Source organism: Nycticebus coucang, chromosome 1, assembly GCF_027406575.1.
Source record: "Nycticebus coucang isolate mNycCou1 chromosome 1, mNycCou1.pri, whole genome shotgun sequence".
Classification (NCBI taxonomy): domain Eukaryota; kingdom Metazoa; phylum Chordata; class Mammalia; order Primates; family Lorisidae; genus Nycticebus; species Nycticebus coucang.
The window spans coordinates 190,202,746-190,228,890 of record NC_069780.1 but is presented as its reverse complement, the minus strand read 5'-3'; the positions used below and the strand labels follow the sequence as shown (position 1 = coordinate 190,228,890).

Sequence of the window (26,145 nt, the reverse complement as noted above, 5' to 3'; positions counted from 1 at the left end):
GATTCATTCCAGACTATTGCATTATATTAAATTATTTACATCATTGGAGGCATAAAATGATGCAATGATCAAAAAGACTCCTTGTCGGTAATTGGAACTTTCAATTTTCCCAATGTGAATAACTAGTTTTAAAATATATTGTATTTTAATACATTATAAACCATGAACACACCGTTTTTACCAGCAGGCACTATCTTAATTAAATGATATCAAAATGAACTTTTCTCTAAATATAATGAATGGCATTCTCCCAGTACAATGCAGATCCCAAATGAAAGAAAAAAATCCATAATTTACAGTGATGACTTAATTACATAATTTGTGGTAGGGAAAAACTAATTTACTGAGACTAAAAGCAAACTGGCACAAAGGAACACTGCTTTTATATGCAAATCCTCAAACCATGCGCTCTTTCTCCTGCTGTATTTTTCATGTATTTATCATTTATATTCTACTTCGCATCTTCCAAAAAACAATTTCCGCTGTCCGTCATTAGCGTGACTTTGTGCAAATCTTCAGTGGCACTCTGGGTTGGAAGCCTTCAGTGTAGCTGGTCTGCCTTTCTGAGGCTGGCCCTGTGTTTTTCCTTGTTGGTTGCAGATCCATGTCAGAGGTGGGCAGAAAGACACTTCCTGGAGCAGAGGGCTTGCTAGGGAGGGTGGAAGCTCTGTTTGAGAGATCTTTTGTGGTTTCATTTTGTTCTGTTTATTTTCTCTTTAAAACCTCCACTCTCTGGCAGGACAAGATGCCTATTGTTTCTTTACCTCTGTGTCCTCTTGTAACAGAATGAATATTACTGTAGGTTAGACTTCTTGTGGAAGAACAAGTTCAATAAAGAGCGGGAGGAGATAGAGACCATGGAGAACCTGAACCGTGTGCTGCTGGAGAACGTGCTGCCCGCGCACGTGGCCGAGCACTTCCTGGCCAGAAGCCTGAAGAATGAGGTCAGACGGGGCCGGGGACAGGGCCAGGGCCAGGGACAGGGCGGGCAGGGGTGGGGCCGGGGACAGGGCGGGCAGGGGCCGGGGCCGGGGACAGGACAGTAACAACCTCACTGAAGGTTCAGAGCTTCAGCAGTGACTTAGAAGCGGGGATACTTAGCACGTCTGAGTGTTCAGAGTGCCCATGACGAGCTGAAATGTTTCAGTTTTCAGGAGGAATTGGTTGGTGATAGAGGCATCAACTGATAACAGTGACTTAGGATCACCTCTAAAAGTCTGAGCATAGAGGTCATGGTTCTTAAAGAACCTGTGAAGATGTGTCCCACCATCTTATGAAGTTCTGAGGTCCATTATGAGGCACTGGGATCCCCAGTGTGTTCCTCAGCATGACCCCTTTCCCTGGTGTGGGAGGACGCCTGCCTTGGCAGCCTGCAGTAGAGCCCCAGACCCAGGGGTGACATCCCCCAGGCCTGACAGCTTCCCAGAGAACCTTCTACGGGTGTTAAAATTTCAAAGATATGAGGTAGACTGTGAGGTCAGCAGGGCTCAGGAGTTACCTGCACAAGACTGACCAAAGGCCCAAGTCCATCCACTTGAATGAATCAAAATGGGCACCGCAGGGAGTGTTCATAGGAAGGGATGTTTAACTGGAGATGAGAAGACTAGGGTGTCATCTAAGTGCTGACATGGCTTATAAAAATTAATGAAATGTCATGAAATTTCCTTAATAGTGCTGAATTGCAAGAGCAAGCAGACATATCCCCAATTGAACTTAATTGAAGAACTGTATGTGTGGCCCCACTGTGTGCACGGGGCTGGGCTCTGTGTTGCGCATTTCAGAGATGTAGGTGGTGCGATCCCTGTTTTTAGGAAATTCACTGAGGTTTGGGAGTGGGCAGGGGAAGGAAGCAGATGAACTTGTTACCCAGTGGGCTCAAGCCTGGTGCCACTGGAGCACAGAGCCACCTTGAGGGAGAAGGCTCAGAACAGACTTTCAGCAGTGTGCGTCAGCATTTAGAGTTGAGCTCCAGGTGGTGGAGGAGGTGGGGGGCACTAGAAGCGTGCAGGCCACCGTGAGCCTTTCTGGGTCCCGGAGCAAGTCTGATTGACGACAGAGCACTTCCCTGCCTTTTCCTACACTCAGTAGGTTACTGAGCAGCCTCCTTTTCTGTGGGTTATGGGACATGAAATCTCACTATTAGGGACCCATCTGTTCTCCTTAGCAGGACCTCCTTGGGTCTGTTTGTCCAGCCGTCAGCTGCTAGGTGTTGCCCTGGGATACTGAGATGAGTGGGGTAGACACGGCCACGCCTTCCCAGGTACCTCCAGGGAATGGGATCCTCCAAGTGTAAAGATGGAAGTCTGGAAAGGCTGCCAGGAGGAAGTGGCTTCTGAATCTGAAAAGAACATTCCAGAAACTAGCTGGGAGATGGCAGGGCGGGAAAGGGACAAGGAGAGAACATTCAGACTCCGGCTTTCCTGCTGGGAAAGGTAGCAGAGCCCTGTTTCGGAACCTGTCAGATTCCCACTTGCACAAATGGCCCATGCTCCCCAGCAGGCATGCTCAGAGCCCTTAACCCTGGGACTCCTGAGGGTCGTTGGAGTTGTACTCTCTTATCTGTGACCAGACAGAGCTCAGGAGGGAGAACAAGGGCACTGAATCTTAAACTAGGGATGTCACCCCAAACTGGAGACACTCAGTTGGCCATGCCCTTCTGCACAGCACCCAGGCTACAGCGTCTGTGCTGAGAGCACCACCAGAACTTTCTACAGCCAAAATAGTCCAAATTCTACTGCCAGTTTCCATTCATTGGGGTAGATTTTAAGGGTGGTAGCTACTCAAGCAGCCACTGTTAGATTTGGTTGGGGAGTAGAACATTAAAGAAGGCCCCAGGGCCCGCCACACTCAGGGCAGACCTGTCCTGCCCACTTGAAGGCCCTGCGCTCTCCCCAGGGCCGGTTTGCTCTCTGGCTGCTGAAGATCAGTGTGGGGAGATGCTGTTGGCTGCAATCCCCTCCCTAGGGGAAAGCACAGCACTGCAAACAAACTCCACCACGAAGGGCTGAACAGAGATGGCTAACCAGCCATCTAAGGTCTGAGCGTTTCCTCAGCTAGTTTCAGTAAGGGAGGGTATTTGTTTTGTTTCATTTTGTTTCTTTCTGGAAACACACAGCAAGGCTGTTACAAAGAAACTCATCTGAGTGCATAAACCATGGCAAGGTCCTGCCCTTCCTTCCAGGGATTTCTGTGGCAGTTAGACCATCCTGGCCTGGACTGGTTTCTTCCCCAAACAGAAGAACCCATTTCCGTGACCTAAGGATGTCACTCTAACCTTGCGATCCTGGGCCAGGCAGGCCTGACCATGTGTAGCCTTTCACAGTGCTAGGCGGTGCTTTGTAAGAGTGTAGCCATCATCAAGGAGTTTCTGTACCCTCTATGGGGGAGGACCACACTGCCGCCTCTGCCTGAGCTCTCCTTCTTGAGGCTTCTCCAGGAGCAAGGGCCGCCCCTCACCGAGCAACCATCCCGGCAGTGGGATCATTTCCATGAACTCCAGGCAGGGCAGACCATGCCAACACTGCGGACCCAGAGACGTCCCCTGCAGCCCGGAGCGGTGCTTCCTAAAGTGAAGGGCCATCCACAGCACCTGGTCCCCACAAGAGCCCTCTTCCACCCCTGGGAGCACAGCCCCTCTCCCAACCCTGGCACCTCCTCGCCAGTAGTGGGACTGGGGAAGGAGGGGGCTCAGCCTCTGTCGTCTCAGGGACTATTACTAATTTAGAACCAGTAACTCACAGGCAGCTCTTAGAACTGCCTGGCATGCTGTAAACACCCAGTCTCACTACTGTCAGGCGGGTGCATCCAACTCAGGCACAACTTGAGAATCACCACCCCTGGGAATTTACCAAAGCTTTCAGGGAAGCCTTCTTGCCCCACCTCTTTAGAGCCTGAATAAAGTGGAAAGCAAAACCCCGTGTGATCATTTTGCTCCCTTGTCTGGCACTAGAAGATAAGCAATTTGGCCCCCCTATCAGTGGGACAGGTGACCTGCGTGGTGCCTCACTTGCCACCCCTGGATGCGGAGGGTACAGAACGTTCTTAGCGTTGGGGGAGGATGGGAGTGGCCATCAGCCCTGCTGCAAAGGTTCTGGTGGTGTCCATTTCCACTGAGCTCCTGGTGATGCAGCTCTGTGAGTCTTTTGGAAATAATAGCGAGAGACTAGACTTTGGCAAAAACAAACACAGCCATATCTTGATGCAAGTTCAGTTCCAAACCATCCAATGATGTGATTATCACAGTAAAGTAAGTCACACAAATGTTTTGGGTTCCCAAAAGCTGTGTGTTTACTGTGGCCTATTAATTGTGAAACAGCATTATGTCTAAAAACGGCACATACCTTAATTAAAAAATGCTTTATTGCTGTAAAGTGCTGACGAAGAGATAGGAAGTGACCACATGCTGTTGTAAAAATGGCACCAGTTTTGTGAAAAACAAAGTATCTGCAAAGTGCAATGAAGCAAGGGATGCCTACAACCAAAAAAATAAAATAAAACGGAGTAGAACTTGAGGTCCTGCTTCATTTCCCTGCGTGAGATCAGCTTCCACCTCATCATTTCAGACACAACTAGCAAAATACATCAGGATCGGTGCCACCTCCCTGTGAGATTATTGCTGTGAAAATAAACAGCCTCCTGCACTAAAGCGGCTAAGCTGGGGCCCTGAGAGAAACTGCGGAGGCAGCTCCGTTCTCTCTACAGCAGGGCCTGCGGGGGATGACCACCTAGAAGCCAGGGGGTGGAGATGAGGCTCCTTCAGGTTTCTGCCACTCCATCATCTTCTGGAACAATCTTTGGCAGCACAGCACAGCTTACACCATGACCTATGTTGACAAAGTGCTTGCTGTTTTTATTCTCTGACCCGCTGCATCAATGTCCAAAGGAAATTAACTCCCTGCAGAAATAGGAAGTCGAGAATGATTCACCTTAACAATTCCAGAAGCTTCTCTTCTGATGAAAAGTGCTCTCTGGGCCTGTGCTCCAGGCGTGCGGGCACAGGGCTGGCTCTGCAGAGCCTCCTCCTTCCTTCCCCTGGGTTTTTTTTTTTACTTAAAACTTCCTGATTCTTCTCCATCAGCTGTTAACTCTAAGGGCCAGACTCAGCCCAGGCACCACTCAGGCTCCTCAAGAGGGCTCAGTGCACCCAGATGGGAATGTCTCTATGTTAGGAAGCCTGCTCTCTGCCTCTGGGTAGCAAGAACATTTCTGAAAGGCACCTTTGACAGGCGTCAGGGCTAACTCTCAACATTTGTAGGAAAGAGTGCATTTTTGTCACCAAATAGAACCTTTGAAATTTTTTTTTTTTACACTGATTGCATTTGTTAGGTAAAGTCTCTCTTGCAATCGTGTCTTGCACACAAAAGGTCTGGCACACACCAAGGCCCCACCTCCCTCCCTCCTTCCCTCTCTCTGCTCTTCCTTTCCCCACCCCTGCCTCCTTCTTTCTCTCTCTGCTCTCCCCTTCCCCCACACCCACCGTGACCTTAATTGTCATTAATTGTCCTCATATCAAAATTGAGTACATAGGATTCATGCTTCTCCACTCTTGTGATGCTTTACTAAGAATAATGTCTTCCACGTCCATCCAGGTTAATACGAAGGATGTAAAGTCTCCATTTTTTTTAATGGCTGAATAGTATTCCATGGTATACATATACCACAGCTTGTTAATCCATTCCTGGGTGGGCGGGCATTTAGGCTGTTTCCACATTTTGGCGATTGTAAATTGAGCTGCAATAAACAGTCTAGTACAAGTGTCCTTATGATAAAAGGATTTCTTTCCTTCTGGGTAGATGCCCAGTAATGGGACTGCAGGATCAAATGGGAGGTCTAGGTTGAGTGCTTTGAGGTTTCTCCATACTTCCTTCCAGAAGGGTTGTACTAGTTTGCAGTCCCACCAGCAGGGTAAAAGTGTTCCCTTCTCTCCACATCCACGCCAGCATCTGCAGTTTTGAGATTTTGTGATGTGCGCCATTCTCACTGGGGTTAGATGATATCTCAGGGTTGTTTTGATTTGCATTTCTCTAATATATAGAGATGATAAACATTTTCTCATGTGTTTGCTAGCCATTCGTCTGTCATCTTTAGAGAAAGTTCTATTCATGTCTCTTGCCCATTGATATATGAGATTGTTGGCCTTTTTCATGTGGATTAATTTGAGTTCTCTATAGATCCTAGTTATCAAGCTTTTGTCTGATTGAAAATATGCAAATATCCTTTCCCATTGTGTAGGTTGTCTCTTTGCTTTGGTTATTATCTCCTTAGCTGTACAGAAGCTTCTCAGTTTAATGAAGTCCCATTTGTTTATTTTTGTTGTTGTTGCAATTGCCATGGCAGTCTTCTTCATGAAGTCTTTCTCCAGGCCAATATCTTCCAGTGTTTTTCCTATATTTTCTTTGAGGATTTTTATTGTTTCATGCCTCAAATTTAAGTCCTTTATCCATCTTGAATTAATTTTTGTGAGTGGGGAAATATGTGGGTCAGTTTCAGTCTTTTACATGTGGATATCCAGTTCTACCAACACCATTTATTGAATAGGGAGTCTTTCCCCCAAGGTGTGTTCTTGTTTGGTTTATCGAAGATTAGGTGGTTGTAAGATGTTAGTTTCATTTCCTGGATTTTTATTCCATTCCAAGGGTCTATGTCTCTATTTTTGTGCCAGTACCATGCTGTCTTGACCACTATGGCTTTGTAGTATAGCCTAAAGTCTGGTATGGTGATGCCCTCAGCTTTATTTTTATTACTAAGAACTGCCTCAGCTATACGGGGTTTTTTCCGGGTTCCATGCAAAACGCAGAATCATTTTTTCCAAATCTTGAAAGTATGATGTTGGTATTTTGATAGGAATGGCATTGAATAGGTAGATTGCTTTGGGAAGTATAGACATTTTAACAATGTTGATTCTTCCCATCCATGAGCATGGTATGTTCTTCCATTAGTTAATATCTTCTGCTATTTCCTTTCTGAGGATTTCATAATTTTCTTCATAGAGGTCCTTCACCTCCTTCATTAGGTATATTCCTAGGTATTTCATTTTCTTCGATATGGTGAAGGGAGTTGTGTCCTTAATTAGCTTCTCATCTTGACTGTTATTGGCGTATACAAAGGCTACTGACTTGTGGACATTGATTTTATATCCTGAGACATTACTGTATTTTTTGATGACTTCCAGGAGTCTTGTGGTTGAGTCTTTGGGATTCTCTAAGTATAAGATCATGTCATAAGCAAAGAGGGAGAGTTTGACTGGAATATACTGTGGAATATACTCTGGAATCCATTTATTTCCTTGACTTGCCTAATTGTATTGGCTAGAACTTCCAGCAGTATGTTGAATAGTAAAGGTGATAGAGAACAACCTTGTCTGGTTCCAGTTCTAAGAGGAAAAGCTTTCAGTTTGACTCCATTCAGTAAAATATTAGCTGTGGGTTTGTCATAGATAGCTTCAATCAGTTTCCGAAATGTGCCACCTATGCCTATATTCTTCAGTGTTCTAATTAGAAAAGGATGCTGGGGTGGCGCCTGTGGCTCACGGGGTAGGTCGCCGGCCCCATATGCTGAGGGTGGCAGGTTCAAACCCAGCCCCGGCCAAACTGCAACAAAAAAATAGCTGGGCATTGTGGCAGGCTCCTGTAGTCCCAGCTGCTCGGGAGGCTGAGGCAAGAGAATCGCCTAAGTCCAGGAGTTGGAGGTTGCTGTGAGCTGTGATGCCAGAGTACTCTACCAAGGGTGATAGGGTGAGACTCTGTCTCAAAAAAAAAAAGAAAAGGAAAGGATGCTGGATTTTATCAAATGGTTTTTCTGCATCTATTGAGAGGATCATATGGTCTTTATTTTTGCCTCTGTTAATATGGTGAATAACGTTTATGGATTTGCATATGGTAAACCAGCGTTACATCCCTGGGATGAAACCTACTTGATCATGGTGTATGACTTTTGTGATATGCTGTAATCTATTGGCTACAATTTTGTTGAGAATTTTTGCATCCATATTCATGAGTGAAATTGGTCTGAAATTCTCCTTTTTAGTTGGGTGTTTTCCTGGTTTTGGTATCAGGGTGATGTTTGCTTCGTAGAATGTGTTGGAGAAGATTCCTTCCTCCTCAATTTTTTGGAATAATTTCTGCAGTACAGGAATAAGCTCTTCCTTGATGGTTTGATAGAATTCTGGTGTGAAACCATCAGGACCAGGGCATATTTTGGTTGGAAGGTTTTTTATTGTTTCTTTAATCTCAGTGCTTGAAATGCGTTTCTTCAGGAGCTCTATCTCTTCCTGGCTAAATCTAGGGAAAGGGTGCGATTCCAAATATTGATCCATTTCCTTCACATTGTCAAATTTCTGGGCATAGAGTTTCTGGTAGTATTCAGAGATGATCTCTTGTATCTCTGTGTGATCAGTTGTTATTTCCCCTTTATCATTTCTGATTGAGGTTACTAGAGATTTTACTTTTCTATTCCAAGTTAGTCTGGCCAAAGGTTTATCTATTTTATTTATTTTTTCAAAGAACAAACTCCTTGTTTCATTAATTTTCTAAATGATTCTTTTGTTTTCCATTCCATTGATCTCTGATTTGATTTTGGATATTTCTTTTCTTCTACTGAGTTTAGGCTTAGATTGTTCTTCTTTTTCCAATTCCAGAAGATGGCTTGTGAGTTTGTTGATGCGCTCTCTTTCTGTTTTTCGAATGTAGGCATCTAAAGCGATAAATTTTCCTCCCAAAACTTCTTTTGCAATATCCCACAGGTTTTGGTAGCTTGTGTCTTCATTGTTGTTATGCTCAAGAAAGTTAATGATTTCCTGTTTTATTTCTTCCTACACCCACCTGTTATTCAACAGAAGATTGTTTAATTTCCATGCCTTTGTGTGGGGTTGAACGTTTTTGTTGGAGCTGAATTCCACCTTTAGTGCCTTATGGTCTGAGAAGATACAAGGTAAAATTTCAATTCTTTTGATTCTGTTGCTATTTGTTTTGTGTCCCAGGATATGATCAATTTTGGAGAATGTTCCATGGGGTGATGAGAAGAATGTATATTCTTTATCTTTGGGATGGAGTGTTCTATATGCATCTATCAAGCACAGTTGTTCTAGGGTCTCATTTAAATCTCATATCTTTGTTTAATTTCTGTTTAGAGAAACTGTCCAGCTCTGTAACAGGAGTGTTAAAGTCCCCTGTTATTGTGGTACTATCAGATATCATATTGCTCAGACTGAGTAAGGTCTGCTTCAAGAATCTGGGAGCATTTAAATTGGGTGCATAAGTATTTAGAATTGAAACATCTTCTTGTTCTATTTTTCCCTTGACCAATATAAAGTGACCATCTTTGTCTTTTTTGACTTAGTTGCTTTAAATCCACATGTATCTGAAAATAAGATTGCAGCTCCTCTTTTCTTCTGAATTCCATTTGCCTGAAAAATTGTCTTCCAGCAATTGACTCCGAGTTTTAATTTGTCTTTTGAAGCCAGGTGTGTTTCCTGCAGACAGCAAATGGATGGCTTGTGTTTTTTAATCCAGTCAGCCAATCTATGCTCTTCAGTGAGGAATTCAAGCCATTAATATTTCTTGAGATAATTGATAAGTGTGGTAGTATTCTATTCATCTGATTTTGTGAGAATCCATTGCTTAGTTTTATCTTTTGCATCAGTGTGGAAGTTAGGTTCTGTCCTTTAATTTCTGAGTGCTTACTTTGCTGCTGATCCATTGTGATGGACAGTGCGTAGAACAGGTTGAAGTATTTCCTGTAGAGCTGGTCTTGTTGTGGTGAATTTCCTCAATGTTTATATATCAGTAAATGATTTGATTTCTCCATCAATTTTAAAGCTTAGCTTAGCAGGATATAGAATTCTGGGCTGTAAATTGTTCTGTATAAATAGATTAAAGGTAGATGATCATTGTCTTCTTGCTTGGAAAGTTTCATTAGAGAAGTCTGCAGTCACCCTGATGGATTTGCCCCTGTAGGTCAACTGGCACTTACTCCTGGCAGCTTGCAGAATCTTTTCTTTCGTCTTGACTTTGGACAGGTTCATCATAATCTGTCTTGGAGAAGCTTGGTTAGAGATGAGGCGACCTGGGGTCCGATATCCCTCTGAAAGCAGTGTGTCAGAATCTTTGGTGATATTTGGGAAATTTTCATTTATAATATTCTCTAGTATTGCTTCCATTGCTCTGGGGCATTCTTCTTCCCCTTCTGGGATTCATACAACTCGTATGTTGGAACGCTTCATAAAGTCCCATAATTCTGACAGTGAACGAATGTTCTGCTCTCTCTCTCTTCTTTTCTGCCTCTTTTATAATCTGAGTTATCTCAAGAACTCTGTCTTCTACCTCTGAAATTCTTTCTTCTGCATGGTCTAACCTTTTGCTGATACTTTCCATTGCATCTTTAAGTTCCCTAATTGACTGCTTCAGTTCCTTCAGCTCTGCTGTATCCTTTCTATATTCTTCATATCGTTCATCTCTTATTTGATTCTGTTTTTGGATTTCCTTTTGGTTACTTTCCACTTTATTAGCAGTTTCCTTCATTGTTTCCATTATTTCCTTCATTGTTTTCATCATGTGTATTCTAAATTCCCTTTCTGTCATTCCTAACATTTCTTTATAGGTGGAATCCTCTGCAGTAGCTACCTCACAGTCCCTTGAGGGGGTTGCTCTGGACTGGTTCTTCATGTTGCCAGGAGTTTTCTGCTGATTCTTCCTCATGACTGATTTCTTTCATCTGTTTCCTTGCCCTAATTTTCCTTTCACTTTCTCTTGCTCTTTAAGTTGCTGTACCTGTAGACTAGGGTTTCGATGAGTCTTTTTGGTACAGGACCAGAAGGATGAGAAGGTGGAAGAGCAAGAAGGGATAAAAGAAAGAAAAAGAAAGACAGAAAAGAAAAAAGAGAAAGGAGAGGGGGTGGTTAAAAGGGAATATTGACATGAAGAAGAGAGGCACAGAAAGAGGGAGACAGAACAATATTGGTGTACAGTAGAGTAATTTGAGACAACCTTAAAAAAAACCCAACCTCTAGGGGTACCAGGTTGGGTGGTTCCCTTGAGGTCAGCAGATCTTTGCTAGCCTGATCAAACACAGTACCCCACCTCCACCAAGTAGAGAGGAAAGACAAAAATGCTATAAATCAAACCAAAACAAGGTAACAGAAAACTTAACAGGATAAAATTGGGAAAAACCAAATAATAGGGGTAGAAACACTAGCAAAAATGAAGTTCTAATTATTGAAAAAGGGAACAATGGGAAATTGTATTTTAAACTAGAAAAATAGAGAAAGAAAAGAAAGAAAAAAAACAAAAATCTATAGGGAAAAGGTTGAAATTAAAAAACAAAACAATAACAACAAAAAATAAACAAAAACAAAGCAGTATATATATCTTGTTGAATATTGTCTGGGCAACAGGTGATCTTCTGCAGCATGAGATGTTAATCACAATGCTGATATGACTGGAGGCCTCTGCTGATTTCTTAAACCCCACAGTGTGGAAACCCTAAATCTCTCTTCAGCCCTCTTAAAAGGCACTTTAAACTTCTAAACTTGGCTAAGAAGAAGCTTTTCCAGGAAAGTACTTGTCACTGGGATCACTGCTGAAGTGGCTATCCACTTACCCAGTGTGCCAAAACCTGTGTCACTCTGCCTCTGAGGGTTAAGGTTGTAAGGCGGCTCAGTCCCCACCTTTAGGCTGCTCAGTCACTAGGTTACTAGCTCCCGCCTGATCCTTGCTCTGCGACCCTGAGGGCGGAGCTTGCCGGGGCAGTTCTGTCACAATGGCTCCCTGCGGCCCACAGCTGAACACTATTAGTTCCATCCGACTCAGCAGCTCAGTCTGAGGCCCTAGACAATGCCCAAAGTTCTCCACACTCCTGCCCAAGCTCTCCCCAAAGCAGTTCAACTGAGTGCCAAGTCCAAAAACACCAAAACAGTCAACAAGTAAAGCCTTTCCAGTTTGCAGTCTCACTGCTGCTGTACTTATAGCTGCCAGCAGGATTGGACCAATCAAACACACACAACCACTTGCCAGTTTTCCACTGCTTTTGTCCTCCTCTTGGGGTCCAGAAGTCTCTCTCTGACTCCCTGTGTCCTCAAAGGGAGATCCTACTGGCCAGAAATGCCTGAGGTCTTGTATCCTCAGACTCACAGTGCCCAGTTGCAAGGAAGCTGTTACTCAGCTGCCATCTTGCTCTCTGCCAGTTGGCTTGCTCCAACAAGAAGCAGACTAGGAAAGTTGTGCAGGGACCTTTGGGATTTTGAGCCAGGCAACCTCATTCACAGAGAGCCAAGGCTTGACCAAAATAAGCCATGTGAGCCACAGATACCACCATGGACATTTCAGTCATACACCATGAGAGCCCGGCCAGCGACCACCAGACACTTCTCATAGCTGCTCCTTCTCAGTAGCTGGCTTGGGCTGGCACACCCCTGGGGTTTCAAGAAATGCGCCTGCGTTATCTAATTTAATTCCCCTAGATAAAGCAGGCATTAAGAGCAGGTGGGGACACAGGTGCTTAATGGTGCCCACATAGGTCAACGAAGAATGGTGCAAGATTGGATGCCCTTATTACACTCCTGTTTCAGTAAATGAGTGAGAATGCCAGTCTGGAAGGTTGGACACCTGAGCCTGCGCATCAGCAGCAGCTCTGAATGTCTTCTAGAACCTACCACCACCCCCCGGCCCCGTTGCCAGCCTTGTGAGAACCACAGACGTCTCTGTAGCGGGGCATGCGTAGGCCTGATTGTCCTTTGCCGTGTTCTCTGTATTTGCTTGTTCACTCCAAGTAGACGCTCCTAAGGGCAGGTCTTGTCTGTCCCTGCTTCTTAACACCTTGCGAGAAGCCTGGCAAGCTGCAGGCCTTTAATGTGGGGGTGTGACAGGGTGTCAAGATGAATTTGGTCTGTGACACACAGTTGCTCCTATATGCCAGAGGCAGCACTTGACAGTGTGCAGAGCTTACCGACGCCTTCCTTGAAAACCAGTTATGTGCCTCTTGGCCCACTTGGAGCTTAAGCGTTGGCCAGAAGCCTGGAGGTTGGAAAAAAGTTTAGACAGAATGTAGCGGGAATGAGCCCCTTCCCCAGGGGGAAAGGTGGGATTCCCCCTCACTCTAGCCTAGCAAACAGACCAGACTGCTCAATCTGTAAGGTCCCCCCCAATGTGTGTCTCTGAGTGGTCCTAGGAAGCACTCCTACTGGGGGACACAGAGGGCACAGGGTCCTGACACTGGCACATACCAAGGGCAATGACTGGTGAGACATCGGGGCCCACAGAGCTGGGGTGTGTGGTTAGGGTACAACCGGACAGTTGATGTTGTGGACGGCAGGGGGTGATGAGTGTTGCTCAGCCACTAAGCAAGAAAAGGAGAATTGGCCCAGAGCTGTTTTAGATCCTGTTTCACAAAGCTGCCTGGGGTGGGGGGTGGAGAGTCCCCAGCAGAAAAGCCAGAAGAATAACTTGGGAGCCTGGATATGAGAGAGTGGCAATGCGCAGCAGGGGGGTGGTGCATGGTGCGGCCACAGAAAACTCAGGAGGACGTCAGGGATGGGGGAAGTGGCAGCGAGTCTGAAGGAAACTAGGGCCGAGTGCCCAGAGATGGGATGAGGGTAATAGAAAACGGTCCTGCTTTGTCAGTCACTCCTTTCTTCCCCCATCCTCTGCTCTAGATGGCTTGGAAAACCTGGCTAGCTAGTTGGGGTAAGATGAGGGGGCTTGTGCAAGGTAGAGGCACAAGCTGGAGCCCCCTTCCACACCCTGCCAAGACCCCTCCTGGGGACAGGCAAAGCCCCCCTTTCACCCAGGATCAGAGTTTTGACTGCTCCGTGGACTGAGCACTCTCACTACCGCACAAGAACCCTGCGTGGCCCAAGAGCGACATGAAGGTCATCCCAGGCTTTCATCCTGGAGAGGAGAGAATGAGCGAAACCAACAGGGGCAGTGGGCACATTTTGTGATTACTTTTGTATCTCCAGAGCCTGTTCAGCAGAAGGGTTACCTGTGGATAAATGTTGAGGTGACACTTATGCTCACTTCCAATTCTGAAGCCCAGTGATACTTCGGCACAGCTATGTGCTGGCCAAGGCCCACCCATTCTGGACCCTGCATTCCAAAATCTCCTCAAAGGCTGCCCACCTGCCCCACCCCACTTAGATCAGCAGTTCTCAACCTGTGGGTCTCAACCCACAGGAACTGTATTAAAGGGCCGCAGCATTAGCAAGATTGAGAACCACGGCCCTAGATCCTCTGGAGGAATAAGACAAGCTCAGGTCATCTACCACACAACATGCAGCCCAATCCAAAGACCTGAGGGAGCCTCTCATGAGTTTAGGGTATGACTCTAAACCCTGCCTGTCTCACTGGCTCTGAAGAATTTGGGAGGCATCGAAGTTCCCCTAGTTTTCAAGCAGTAGTAGGATTGTGAAATCCCAGGACCAGTGATCTGAGCTCCCCCTGGGTATTTCTCCAAAGGCTCCATATTGCAGCTCTGCCAAAGTGGGAGAGTGAGCAGTTTGCAGTCCACACGCCCCCCCCCCCAGCTGTATTCACGTCCTTCAGAGATTGCCAAAATTGGTCCTGGCTCTTCCCCCAGCCAGGAAGGAGCCTGGAGCTCACCAAGCTCTGCTGAGCCCCATTTCCCTGTTTGGTCTGTCGTTCTTCATCAAACCTGCACAGAAGAACACCCCAGGGAGCTTTTCCAAATGTTGTCCATGCTTGGGGCCCACCTAAGGGATGAGGTGTGATTGGTCAGTGGGAGGCCCAGGCAATGAGTCTCCCATGCATCCTATTTTTGAGTCCCGTAGAATGAGACGAAATGTCAGATCCAAACTGCCAGCAAGTTCTGTCTAGTGTTTCATTGTCTCCCACTCCAGACACACTTAAAGACTCCACAGGAAAAGAAAAAGGTAAAGTGACAGGGCCTGCAAGTCCCCATGGTGTCCTGATCAACAGCACAGCCCAGGGTTGTCCCAAGACTCGGGATAAAGTATAAAGTGTGGCATTTACAAGCATGGGCTCTGCAGTTGGGCTTGGTACTGCAGCCTTCGACTCCTCTGGGTCTTGGCGTGTTTAGGTGCAGATGGAGAGCTGAATGGTGGCTGCCTCGTGGGAGGGCAGTCTGGGGGCTGATACGTGTCGGGTTTTCAGAGGCGGCATCCTGTCACGCGGCAGGCACCCACTCGAGAGCTGGCTATTCTCGTGCTTATTCTTGTCATCACTGTCTTTCTCCCAAGGGTCAATGTCAGCACACACTGGGGAATGCAGGTCACAGGAAACGTGTCCTTGCCTTCCCAGATGTGCCCTTCTCCTCCAGAGCAGGGAAATCAGTGGAGTTTATGTTACTTTTGTAAAACTGACATTTTTAACTGAAACAGGCTGCTAGGGGCTTACCTCTTCCCTGTTACCCTGACCCCATGTCTGCAATCAGAATACTGGGAAATAACCTTAGCAATTGTGCATGCTACAGGTTGCCTACCAAGGACATGAGTCTTCACAAAAGCTACTTGGTGGAGAGAGAATGTACAAATTTTCACAAGCCAGCTCAACCATATTGAGTGCAGAGGAGAAAGGAAAACCTTGATTCTACTGTTCATGTATTTTGTACAGATTTCGAGGTGGCAGTGGGAGGCATTATTGGGTGGTCAGCCCTGAGAACAAGATGGAGACCAGCTTTCCCTCCATTGGGTCACCATGATCCTGGTGTGTTTGTGATGGAAACTCATTGAGGAAGAAGGATTCCTCTAAGAGGCTCCCAAACCTTGGAGACATAGCTGGTTATTAAGTACTTACTCTCTGCTAAGGGATTCATCTAGGTGCCCCAGAAAGCAGAGCACACTGATAATGTTCATGTAGAATGGGTTTCCTGGCCCTGCCAGGCTTCCTGGATGCACCAGCTGCCAGCAGCTTTCCCTCCACTCGGAGGTCAGCCATCTTGTTTGACAGGAGCATCTCCCAGGGTGCAGCTCACCCACAGTGGCACCTGCCCATTTCGTGTAGGCCTGGGGAGATCTGGTCAGTGGGAGGGCAGGACTGGCCCCCGCATCCACCTAACAGCCCTTCCTTTCTGAAACCTTTATTGAACTCAAAGGTGTCACTATGTATTAGGAAACTAATGGTAACACCTGTCGGTTGTGTTTATAAGACCTTGCAGTTTTACTCATGTCTATAAATGAAGACCAATGAATCTTTTTATTTGAAAACAAAAAGATGTCCCACATATTTTTTTTTTTTTTTACAGAGTCTTACTATGTCATCCTCGGTAGAGTACTGTGGCATCACAACTCACAGCAACCTCCAACTCTCTTGCCTCAGCCTCCCAAGTAGCTGGGCCTACAGGCACCCACCAGAATGCCCAACTATTTTTTGGTTGCAGTTGTCTTTGTTCTTTAGCACTCCTGGGCCGGGCTTGAACCTGCCAGCCTCAAGTCATGTGGCTGGCGCCCTACTCACTGAGCTACAGGCACCAAGCCCCACATAAATATTGCTGGTGTCTAATAGAATGTGAATAAGTAACCTGAGGAGTTTCGGTGATTCTTTCTTGTGTGAGTAAGGAAGTAACTTGATGAGTTTTGTCTGTCCCTCTCGGAAAATGGAAAAGAAGAAAATCCATAAAGACCCCCATCCAAAGAACGGGTCTAGGACAAGGTATTTTAGGACAATCTAGTAGTTTGGGAAATCATTTTGATTCCCTTAATTATTTAAAGCATACTTCTTACTAAGTCAAAACACTGTGATCTCTCATAACTATCTCAGGTAGGAGGTTAATCCAAGGACACCTCCTCTTCACTGGAAGCAGTGGTGGGAATCTTGGTTGGCTTCTTAGAAGCTTCCCCTCCCACCCCTGGGGAGCAGTGGCAGCATTTGCAGTGGGCCAGGGCTCGGGTGGGGTGAGTGGAGTGGGGCACTTGGCTGATTTCTTTGTCACTCCTGACATAAACAAACAGGTTCACTTGTTTGTGTTTTTGATTATGAGGTCTCCTGGTGCTCAACCTTCTTCTCCCCCGAGCAGGATCTGTACCACCAGTCCTACGACTGTGTCTGCGTCATGTTCGCCTCCATCCCAGACTTCAAGGAGTTCTACACTGAATCGGATGTGAACAAGGAAGGGTTGGAATGCCTTCGGCTCCTGAACGAGATCATCGCAGACTTTGATGATGTAGGTCCTTTGGAGGCAGGAGGAGCCCCAGCCCACACCTCAGGATGCCTGTGCATTCCAAGTTAATTCAGTATCATCACATAGCTTTAAAAAGTTCTCTCGGGGAGTGATTTCTGTTGGCCAGCATGAAAGCCTCTGGCTTTATTCAGGTTCCTGACTAATTCTGAGGAGATAAACACAATTTTTTTTTTTCTTTTTGAGACAGCGTCTCACCCTGTCACCCAGTCTAGAGTACTGTGGCATCAACCTAGATCATAGCAACCTCTGACTTCTGGGCTCAAGTGATTCTCTTGCCTCAGCCTCCTAAGTAGCTGGGACTACAAGTGCACACCGTAATGCCCATCTAGTTTCTATATCTTTAGTAAAGATAGGTTCTTATTCTTGCTCAACTGTTCTAAAACTCCTGAGCTCAAGAGGTCTGTCTGCCCACTTCAGTCCTGTGTGCTATGATTACAGGCTTGAGTCATTGCACCTTGCTGATATGACTGCTACGAACAGCTACAAAAATCTGTTAAATCAAAAATATATGCATTTATACTAGTGAATTTTCTACAAATTCTTCAACTCCAGGGAAAGTACTTGTCCAACATTTATATATAAAAAAGTTATGAATTATATAAATAATAGATTTTGGGCACATCTGTGCATATTTCAAGGTCTTTGTCAAATATCAACTAGAACTATGCATGGATGACATTTATTATTGGGAAAGTAATAACGTGTGTGGGATAGTACATCATATTTTAGAAGGGACAAAGTGTATGTTTTTGAATTCAAAATAGGTGTAATGTTCAGCTTTCTACATAGAGAATAATGTGTTCTATTTTCTGCTGAGAACAAACACACCTCTGGCTTTAAGGATATTGCGGCGACACCATTCTTATCCTTGTCATGCAAAGTAGAGAAAAATCGACCCCTGGGAGCACATGTTCATCATGATGCATGAACTGTGAAATACCATGACAAGATTAGGTAACGTGAGGGTTTCAGGACAACCTCGTACATGTCTTGTGGGCCATCACCTTGAAGTTGACCCTAGCTATTCCTGGTGAGGTCGCAAGAAGCCTATTTCCACTGTTATCCCAGGCTTATAGTGAAAAACAGTGGCCTGTGTGGCTCAGTAAATAAATGTCCCCGCAGTACTGTGAGGTGAGTGACAGTGGATATATGGATGGCTGCTCACCTATCCTAAATTTTTTGACATGCAACCCTGAAAAAAATCTCCCCTGAAGGCAGGAGAACCCCAGACAGGCAAGAAAATGTCTCTGGTGTCCAGTTGGTGCCACGTGAGCCCTGCCCTGCTGAGCAGATACGGAAGCTTCCAGAGCTGCCCTCACTCACTCCCCATCTTTCCTACAGTCTCTGGTCTTATTCTTACCTTTTCTCTTCATCCCATCCAAAGGCCTAAAGGAGTAGATGGGAGGAGCCAAGTAGGCAGCTGGTAAGTGGAACCCAAAGGAGACATATTAGGCAGAGACTGGTGGAAGGAGCCGTTCCCGATGTCTAGTCCCTACAGGTCAGGCACTCAGACGGCAAAGCCCATTTCAGCCCTAATAATTGGTCGTAAATCACCCTGACATGCAGGGAAGACCTCACTCATTGAATTTTGTATTTATGCCTTTGAAACACATAGTGGGGGAATTTATTTGAGGCCCTTATTATTTGCATCCTAATTTATCTTGGTTCCTTCACTAGCAAAGTTTGAAAGGCAATTTGTGCTCATTGGAAGTAAATCATCATGCTGTGTTGCCTCCCAAGGACACACTCCATGAAATGCATAAAGGTTCTTTCCCAGCAAGCCCCAAGGTGGAAGGGGCATAAGCAATGGTTGGAACAAGTCTCGTTGGCGTTGCCGTGAACCAGAACTGAGGCGTGTCTCTGTGAGGTGCTCAGCTTCAGGGCAGCACCAGCTGCATAACTGGATGTTGTCTTGGTTTCACAGCTGCTGTCCAAGCCCAAGTTCAGTGGAGTGGAAAAGATCAAGACCATCGGGAGCACATACATGGCAGCGACCGGTCTGAGTGCCGTGCCCAGCCAGGAGCACACCCAGGTGAGACCCAAACGCGTGGCGGCCTCAGTGCTGCCCACAGGCCACACCAGAGGCCAGAACAGCCGGGCAGTAACCCGTGAACTCTGTGGTGTGTACAAACCTAAAGCTCTGTGATAAAGGTCTCATGAGAAAAGATGAGAATTCATGAGGCTTCTTAGGGTCTGAGAATCAGTTCACAACTCCTGCTGGTGAACAGGAACAAAAAACAACAGTCAGTAGCTGCTTGATGCCGGATAAATATATGAGGAAGTAGACGCTGCAAACTGTTTCTTCAAAGGGAAGAATGGCTCTTGGTCTTTTGATTTCAAACAATGGAGTCAAAAAACAAGTTGGCTGCATAAAATTTGGTTGAAAGGGTTTGGGGCAAAATTGCACATCTTCAATCAACTAGAGTTTTTGAGGAGATTTTTCTTCTGTGTTGTGGTCTGTTTTGTGTGTGTTACTTGTGTAATAAGACACCCCACCCCCACTCCCTGCCGCCCCTCAGGACTGTGGACTTTGCTGAAGGGCCTGCTCTGTGCTGAGTACAGGACAGGGGAACTGCACATCCCAAAACCTGGCTTTCTGCAGGAAGGCAGCTCCCAGGGAGAAGGCTGAGCTGCACGCCCCCCTCTCAAGGCAGGAGTTAGGGGGAGGCAGGAGTCGGGGGAGTCAGGAGTGGGGGGAGTTAGGAGGCAGGGGGAGTTGGGGGAGTCAGGAGTCAGGGGAGTCAGGAGTCGGGGGGAGTCAGGAGTTGGGGGGAGTCAGGAGCAGCAATTTTCAACTGGTGGCTGTGAGAGGAACTTAGGTGTGCAGCAAAAATTTTTAAAGATCATTAATTAAACTATTTTCTAAAGAAGATCAAAGCACAGTAAGCATACTCCTTTTTTACTCTTTTTTTAAATCAACATAATTTAAGTGTGCCACAGGAGGTTAGCTATAGAGCTATAGATTCAAGTGTGCCCAGAGATCAAAAAGTTGAAAAACTCTTGCTAGAGGGACAGCAGATGCTAACACAGAGGTTCTTCCTTGGGAACATCAAGACAGGGTCCACATTTCCCTCTGAAAGTTCGAGGGCAAAGGATCAAAGATGGACTGTCCAGTTCACAATGCAACTCTACTGTGTTTGCAGGTGAGTGGGGTAATATGTCTTCTGTTGGTTCTCCTCTTCAATTGGTTGGTTTTAGATTATTATCTGTAATGGACGTGTATTACTTTAATAATAAAGAAAAGAAACAAATAGTAAAAAAAAAAAAAATCATTAGAAGAACCTTATTCTTGGATTGTGAGTAACATCCTCTCAAAGTCATCTTGGAGCCTGAGGCAAAGGGAAAAATAGGGTCCTCCTATAAGAGGTGTTATAATGTTCCGGGGGAAAAATGACCATTTGAAAAAACCATGGAAACATGTACATAGGGACAGACGTTTTTCTTTTTTGCCTCAGGCTCCAAGATTCCCACCACAGCACCATCAGAACTGTCTCAGTGCTCTCCATCTGCCCTAACAAAATACCACAGACTGCTTGCTGAAACAGTGGGAGTATTTTTTCCTTGGTTCTGGAGTCTGGGGAGTCCCAGGACATGGAGGTGCTGTGCAGCTGGTGTCTGGGGAGGGCTCTCTTCCCAGCTTGCAGATGGCTGCCTGCTTGCTGGGTCCTCACGTGGCAGGGAGAGCTGGTGTCCTCTCCCTTTGCATAAGGGCCCCAGTTCCATGGGACCAGCGTGCCTGCCTGTGCCTCTGACCCTGGGTGGGCACCCTCTGCCACCCTGCAGCCCAGCGTGCCTACCTGACCCTCCAACTCTGGCTCTGCTTCCACCCAGACCCTGGTCTCCTGGATCTTCAGGAAATGTCTCCAGGGCTGCTCCCTCCTTCCCCACAGTCACGCCTTCTGGACTGACAGTCCTTACCTACTGTTTTTCTTTCCCCCTTCTCCTTTCCCCCAGCACTCCTCAATCCTACATCATCAGTACTAATGCCAGGACTTTAATGATCAAAAAACACTTCCAAATTGGAATTCCAAATCTAATTGTGTCCTCTGAGCATTCATTCTCCATGTCCTGTCTGTGGCTTTTGCCCAGAAATGCTCCCTGAGCATAGGATCTCTGGCTCGTGTGACTGCAGTCTGTGGTTGCTCACAAGGCGACTGGGATGTTCTTTCCCCAAACTGCTCCTCTGCACCGGATCTCACCTGAGACTTTATCCACCGCCTGTGCACACTGCTCCCCCACAACCAAAGCTGTTATCCACTGTCCTACCTATGGGGCCCAGCTTAGATGTCACTTGCAGCCTCCTGTAGACACCCTGCTTTCTAACACCGCTGTCATTTTTTCTTGTCCTCCTCACCCCAAAAACAGATTGCCAGTCTTCTTCTCCCACCCCTGCCATGCCCGACCTCCCCTACAGTCTCTGCCCTGGGCCTCAGTGATGGCTGTGCTGCTGTGCAGACCCAGCTGAGTTCCATCCGCATCCTCTCCAAGAGGGGTGCACCCATTGCCCACAGCACCAGCACCCGTGGTAGTTGTCACAGTGGTTTCCAGGGCACCCCAAACCTGTTGTGTCTCTGAGGATGGGGCTGGAAATCCCAGTCTCTGCTGGTTTCCCCAGGTGGTCCTGCTACCCAGTCTGGGAGCCTTTCTTATCAGGGCCAGGCTCCAACTTCCATAGAAGGCTCTTCTGCATCCCAACTTGAGGAGCTTTGCCTCAGTGGGCCTCCTGGGTCCAGATCTTATTTCCTTTCCTCACTATCTGCTACCTCTCATTTTCAACTTCTTGGAAATGTGTGTCTTTTCTTAGCCACCATCAGATTATGGCCAATGCCTGATCTTAGGCAGTATCCCCCAAAGGCCCAGCAGGGGGCCTTCATGTAGCGATTACACAGTTTGCTCATGCAGTGACTCAGTGGGTGCCCACCCTTCCTCCTTAGACACTGCCCAGCTTCCTTTACTCTGATTTGCAAACCTGTCACTCCTAGTGCAAACCCTTTTTTCCCTGACATTTCTGAATGTCTACTAAGTCCTCCAGTCTTTACAACAAGCCTAGAAGGCAGGTGGTAAAAGCCGCTGCTAATCGAAGGTTTTGCAGATGGTCCCAGGGAGACACAGCAAGTACAGAGCAGAGTTAAAGACCTGGGCACTGTGCGTGCGCCTGACTCTCCAGAATTCCCCATGGCAGCCCAGGGTGTTGCCGCTCCTCCTCTCACCAGCCCCTTCCTGCCCTTTTCACACATGTGCCCCTGGGGTTGCATCAGTTTGCTGCAGCCCAGGAGCCCTGTCCCTCAACTGAAGTTAGCCTCCAACTGCTTACTGACTCCCCACCAGTCACCACAGTTAACACATGACCGTTTTCAGGATAAAGTTGAAAATGCTTAATTTTCAAGTGCGTCTGCTTTTCACTTAACCATTATAGTTGTTTCCTGCACTGCAATCTCCTTGTGCATAAAATAGTGATCGTGCCCATTGCATGAGGCTGTTCGGAAGATCATGTTTAATATGCAAAATAGACTCCATGGGCATAGTGGGCAATGAAAATGCTAATAGTAATAGTAATACAGTTGGGGGGTGTACCCTTTTTGCATACTGGTACCATTGACACTTCCAATAGCACAGAGATAAGGTTTTGGGATATAAATGAAATATGATATGTCATCTTACCCGTGGAGGGAAATTCTACTCAACATGGTATGTGCTATTTGTGATTGAAGCATTTAATTAGATTCTTGGCAAGGTCATTCTATAATTATTTTGCAGTGCAATGAAGGTATTCTGGAGGGAAAGTTCATTACATTTGACTGGAGAGAATAACATACTTTATAAATATCCATGCTTATGTTAGTTATTTTTATATGAAGTGAATGTCACTTTTGCCTTTTGAAACCTACCTGAAATAATGAGCTCAAGCCTTTGTTTCTCTAGTTATAAACAAAATACTTTCTATTTATTGTTTAACCAAATCCTTTGCTTGGCAACAAAAGGTATTCAGTCTATAAAATGTATAGGGTAACCAAAGGAAAAATGTGTTTTTCTTAAATCTCAAAGAGCCAATAAGTAATAGCTTTTCAAAATTTAGCTTTGCTTTGGAATTGCCTTTGTATTTTCCATCTGCAGTAGCAACATACTTATCCATGGGGAAGATAAATGCATAGGAGTTTATCCACACCTAGCCAGGGCAGGGTTTTGTACCAGCTCTGTTTTGCTTTATTTGTATTTTTTTAATGGAACAAAATGCATTTTAATTTTAAGCTTCAAGTCCCATGATGACTAAATGGTTACATTACATTTCAGAGATCATTGTTGTTTTTAAAAGAAGTAGACATTTGTCAAGAAATGAGAATGGTCTTCCATTCCAACCCCACGCTCATCTTTCTGTGAACACACTCCCAGGGGAGTAACCAATCTGGGGTGGATTCAGCCTTGGCAGAAATGGGGAGCTTTCCCACCTTCATTTTTCCCTGAGGACCTCTCTCTCTTCTGAGCCCATGCTCACAGCCTCTGCCTGTTCATTTCTATGGCCTTTAGAGGTGGTTAGAGGTATGCTCTTAGAGAGTGTTTTTCTAAAAAGGTATTTCACTAAAAAATGATCATTGTTAGTTTCTCATAAAAATTGATGGGTTATCTCCCTCATTATCATTGCTGTTGATGACAGTCAACTGGAGCTTGGAAGCAGCTGCTCCATTCAGACAGGGTATGCTCACCCCAGTTTGCCTCAGTCCACACCACTCCCTATTGCCTCATTCCCTCTGCTGCAGTCCACAGCCTCACCTGCTCAACATCTGAGGGGCCACTGTAGCAGCCCGTACAGCCTATGGCTAGGAGGAGTGAGAGTTATAAGAAATACCTGTATAGCTCAATAATGGAACACCTTGGTGGAAAGGGCATGGGGAGGGATTTAGCTCTCCTAACAAGCATGAGAGCTCACGAGATGAGAGCAGTGGTGAATTGGCAGTCTCTACACCTGCTAAAGACTAAGATCTATCTTTCTAAGAAGACTGCTTTACTCTAAGACACATTCTCTCTCTCTTTCTCTCTCTCTCTCTCTCTCTCTCTCTCTCTCTCTCTCCTATGGAAGTAGATAACCCTCGGGCACCTAAGAGCAATTGTTCCTGAGCAAGGTAGCGTAGCGGTCCGCATCCAGAACCTAAGCTGGACCCGAGACCTGGAAGGTCCTGGGCCCTGCCAGGCCACTCAGGGCATATGGGAGGGGAATTCCTCCTTTGTGCCCTAGTTATGGGCTAACTCTAATTTTAGCAATTATGTGAACAGTTTGATCTTTTCCAAACAAACTTTACTGGGAATTTAAGTAAGTCAGAACCAGAGTGTAAGGAGGGAAACTTCCATTCAAGGTGTGCTGTAGGAAGCCACACGGCTAGTTCTATTCACAATTTCGAGATTGATGCCCATTGTCAGACACACAGAGCAAAAAAACAACTTGGACTTCTAGACCAAATAGTGGAAAGGGAAGAGCGGAGGAGCTGGGGTAATTTATTCCTTATCAAACTAGGAGCCCTGCTACTCGTTCAGTTTTTTAAAACCTTTGTGCTATTGCTGGCCTTTTTAATTATTTCATTTATTTTTTATTTAAAAATTATTTTTTAAATATTATTTAAAATAAATTTTAAATAAAACATACCTGAACACATTCTGTGGCAGGTTTGTGGGTTGAAAGCAAATTCAGAGCACCGTCTGGCTTTTGCTGAGTCGGCCCCCTCAAGACACCGCTGGGACTCGAGTTGGTCTTTCTCCCTATGCCTCTCCCTCTAGTTCCTGCATCAGATCTGACTCCAGACTCTGAGAGCCACCCCTGAGATGTCTACACTTGCTCAGGCTTACCCAGTATATTAGCAAAACCAAGCAGCCTGAGAAAGCCGTGAGCAGGAACATTTCCCCTCCACATGCCCTGAATCCAGCGGGCCGCTCCATCTCTGCTGGGGTTAGGAGCTGCCCAGCCTATGGTCAGGAATCTCATTTGGCTGTTAGGTCGTCCCGCAGATGTTTTTCTTTACCCACCACCAGACCCCAGATATGTGCTGATGACTGCCCTTGAAGTGTAACAGCCTGGGAATGAACAGGGAGTTCCCAAAGCAACTCCAGTGTGAGAGGCCATCAGAGGCTGGGACTGTTAGAGGGATCGGGATCCTGCCAAGCCCACCAGAGAAGCAGCAAGGAGTCCTTCTGGATTTTCTGCTGCCGGCTTCATAGCAATTAAGTGGTTCACTGAAACCCTTAACCCTACTTCCTTTGGTAAGAATACAGGTCTCTAATGAAATGAAAAGTAGTATCTCCAGGCTGTTTGTTTTTGTGCAAACATGAAAGCTATTAGGATGTGTCCTGAGTAGGGAGGAATTTCCTGTGACTTTCATGCTGTTTATAGGAAACTAAAAACGGAAAGAAAATGAACCATCCCTCTTCAGTATACATACTTATAATCTCAGAAACACTTAAAATGTCATGCACTTAGGTAGTTGTTAAAACTCTGAATCAGTGTAGGAGTCTCTGTGTGTAGAAAGAGTGAGAAATACCAAAGCAATTTCTGACGTCTTCTCCCAAAGAGAGCAATATGCTTCTCTACACTATCATGAAAGAGATTAAATACATCCTGAGCCCCAGGGATGCAGGCTGAATGTATTTAACCTATATCCATTCATTTAATCTTAACTGCACCCAATAACATAGTTAGTTTTGTTTTTTTAAGACAATTATATTCTACATTTACTAAGTTTCACATATACCCTTGTAAGATGCACCGCAGATGTAATCCCACAATCACCCTCCCTCTCCCCATCCTCCCCCCTCCTTCCCCTCCATCTCCCCCTTCCCTATATTCTTAGGTTATAACTGGGTTATCGCTTTCATGTGAAAGCCATAAATCAGTTTCATAGTAGGGCTGAGTACAATGGATACTTTTTCTTCCATTCTTGAGATACTTTACTAAGAAGAAGATGTTTTTGCCCCCTTTTTTTTCTCATTTGTTTGTTTTGAGACAGTCTCACT

At 45.8% G+C, this 26,145-nt stretch overlaps 1 protein-coding gene across 1 annotated transcript in view; it reads left to right on the top strand.

Annotated features, from left to right (window-relative positions):
- Positions 1-26,145, top strand: part of ADCY2 (adenylate cyclase 2) — a 458,247-nt gene that overhangs the window by 419,102 nt on the left and 13,000 nt on the right. Inside the window, exons 20-22 of the mRNA XM_053593134.1 lie at positions 786-944; positions 16,984-17,130; positions 19,073-19,180. Of these exons, the coding sequence (XP_053449109.1) occupies positions 786-944; positions 16,984-17,130; positions 19,073-19,180 (414 nt within the window). The remainder of the gene's footprint in view (positions 1-785; positions 945-16,983; positions 17,131-19,072; positions 19,181-26,145) is intronic.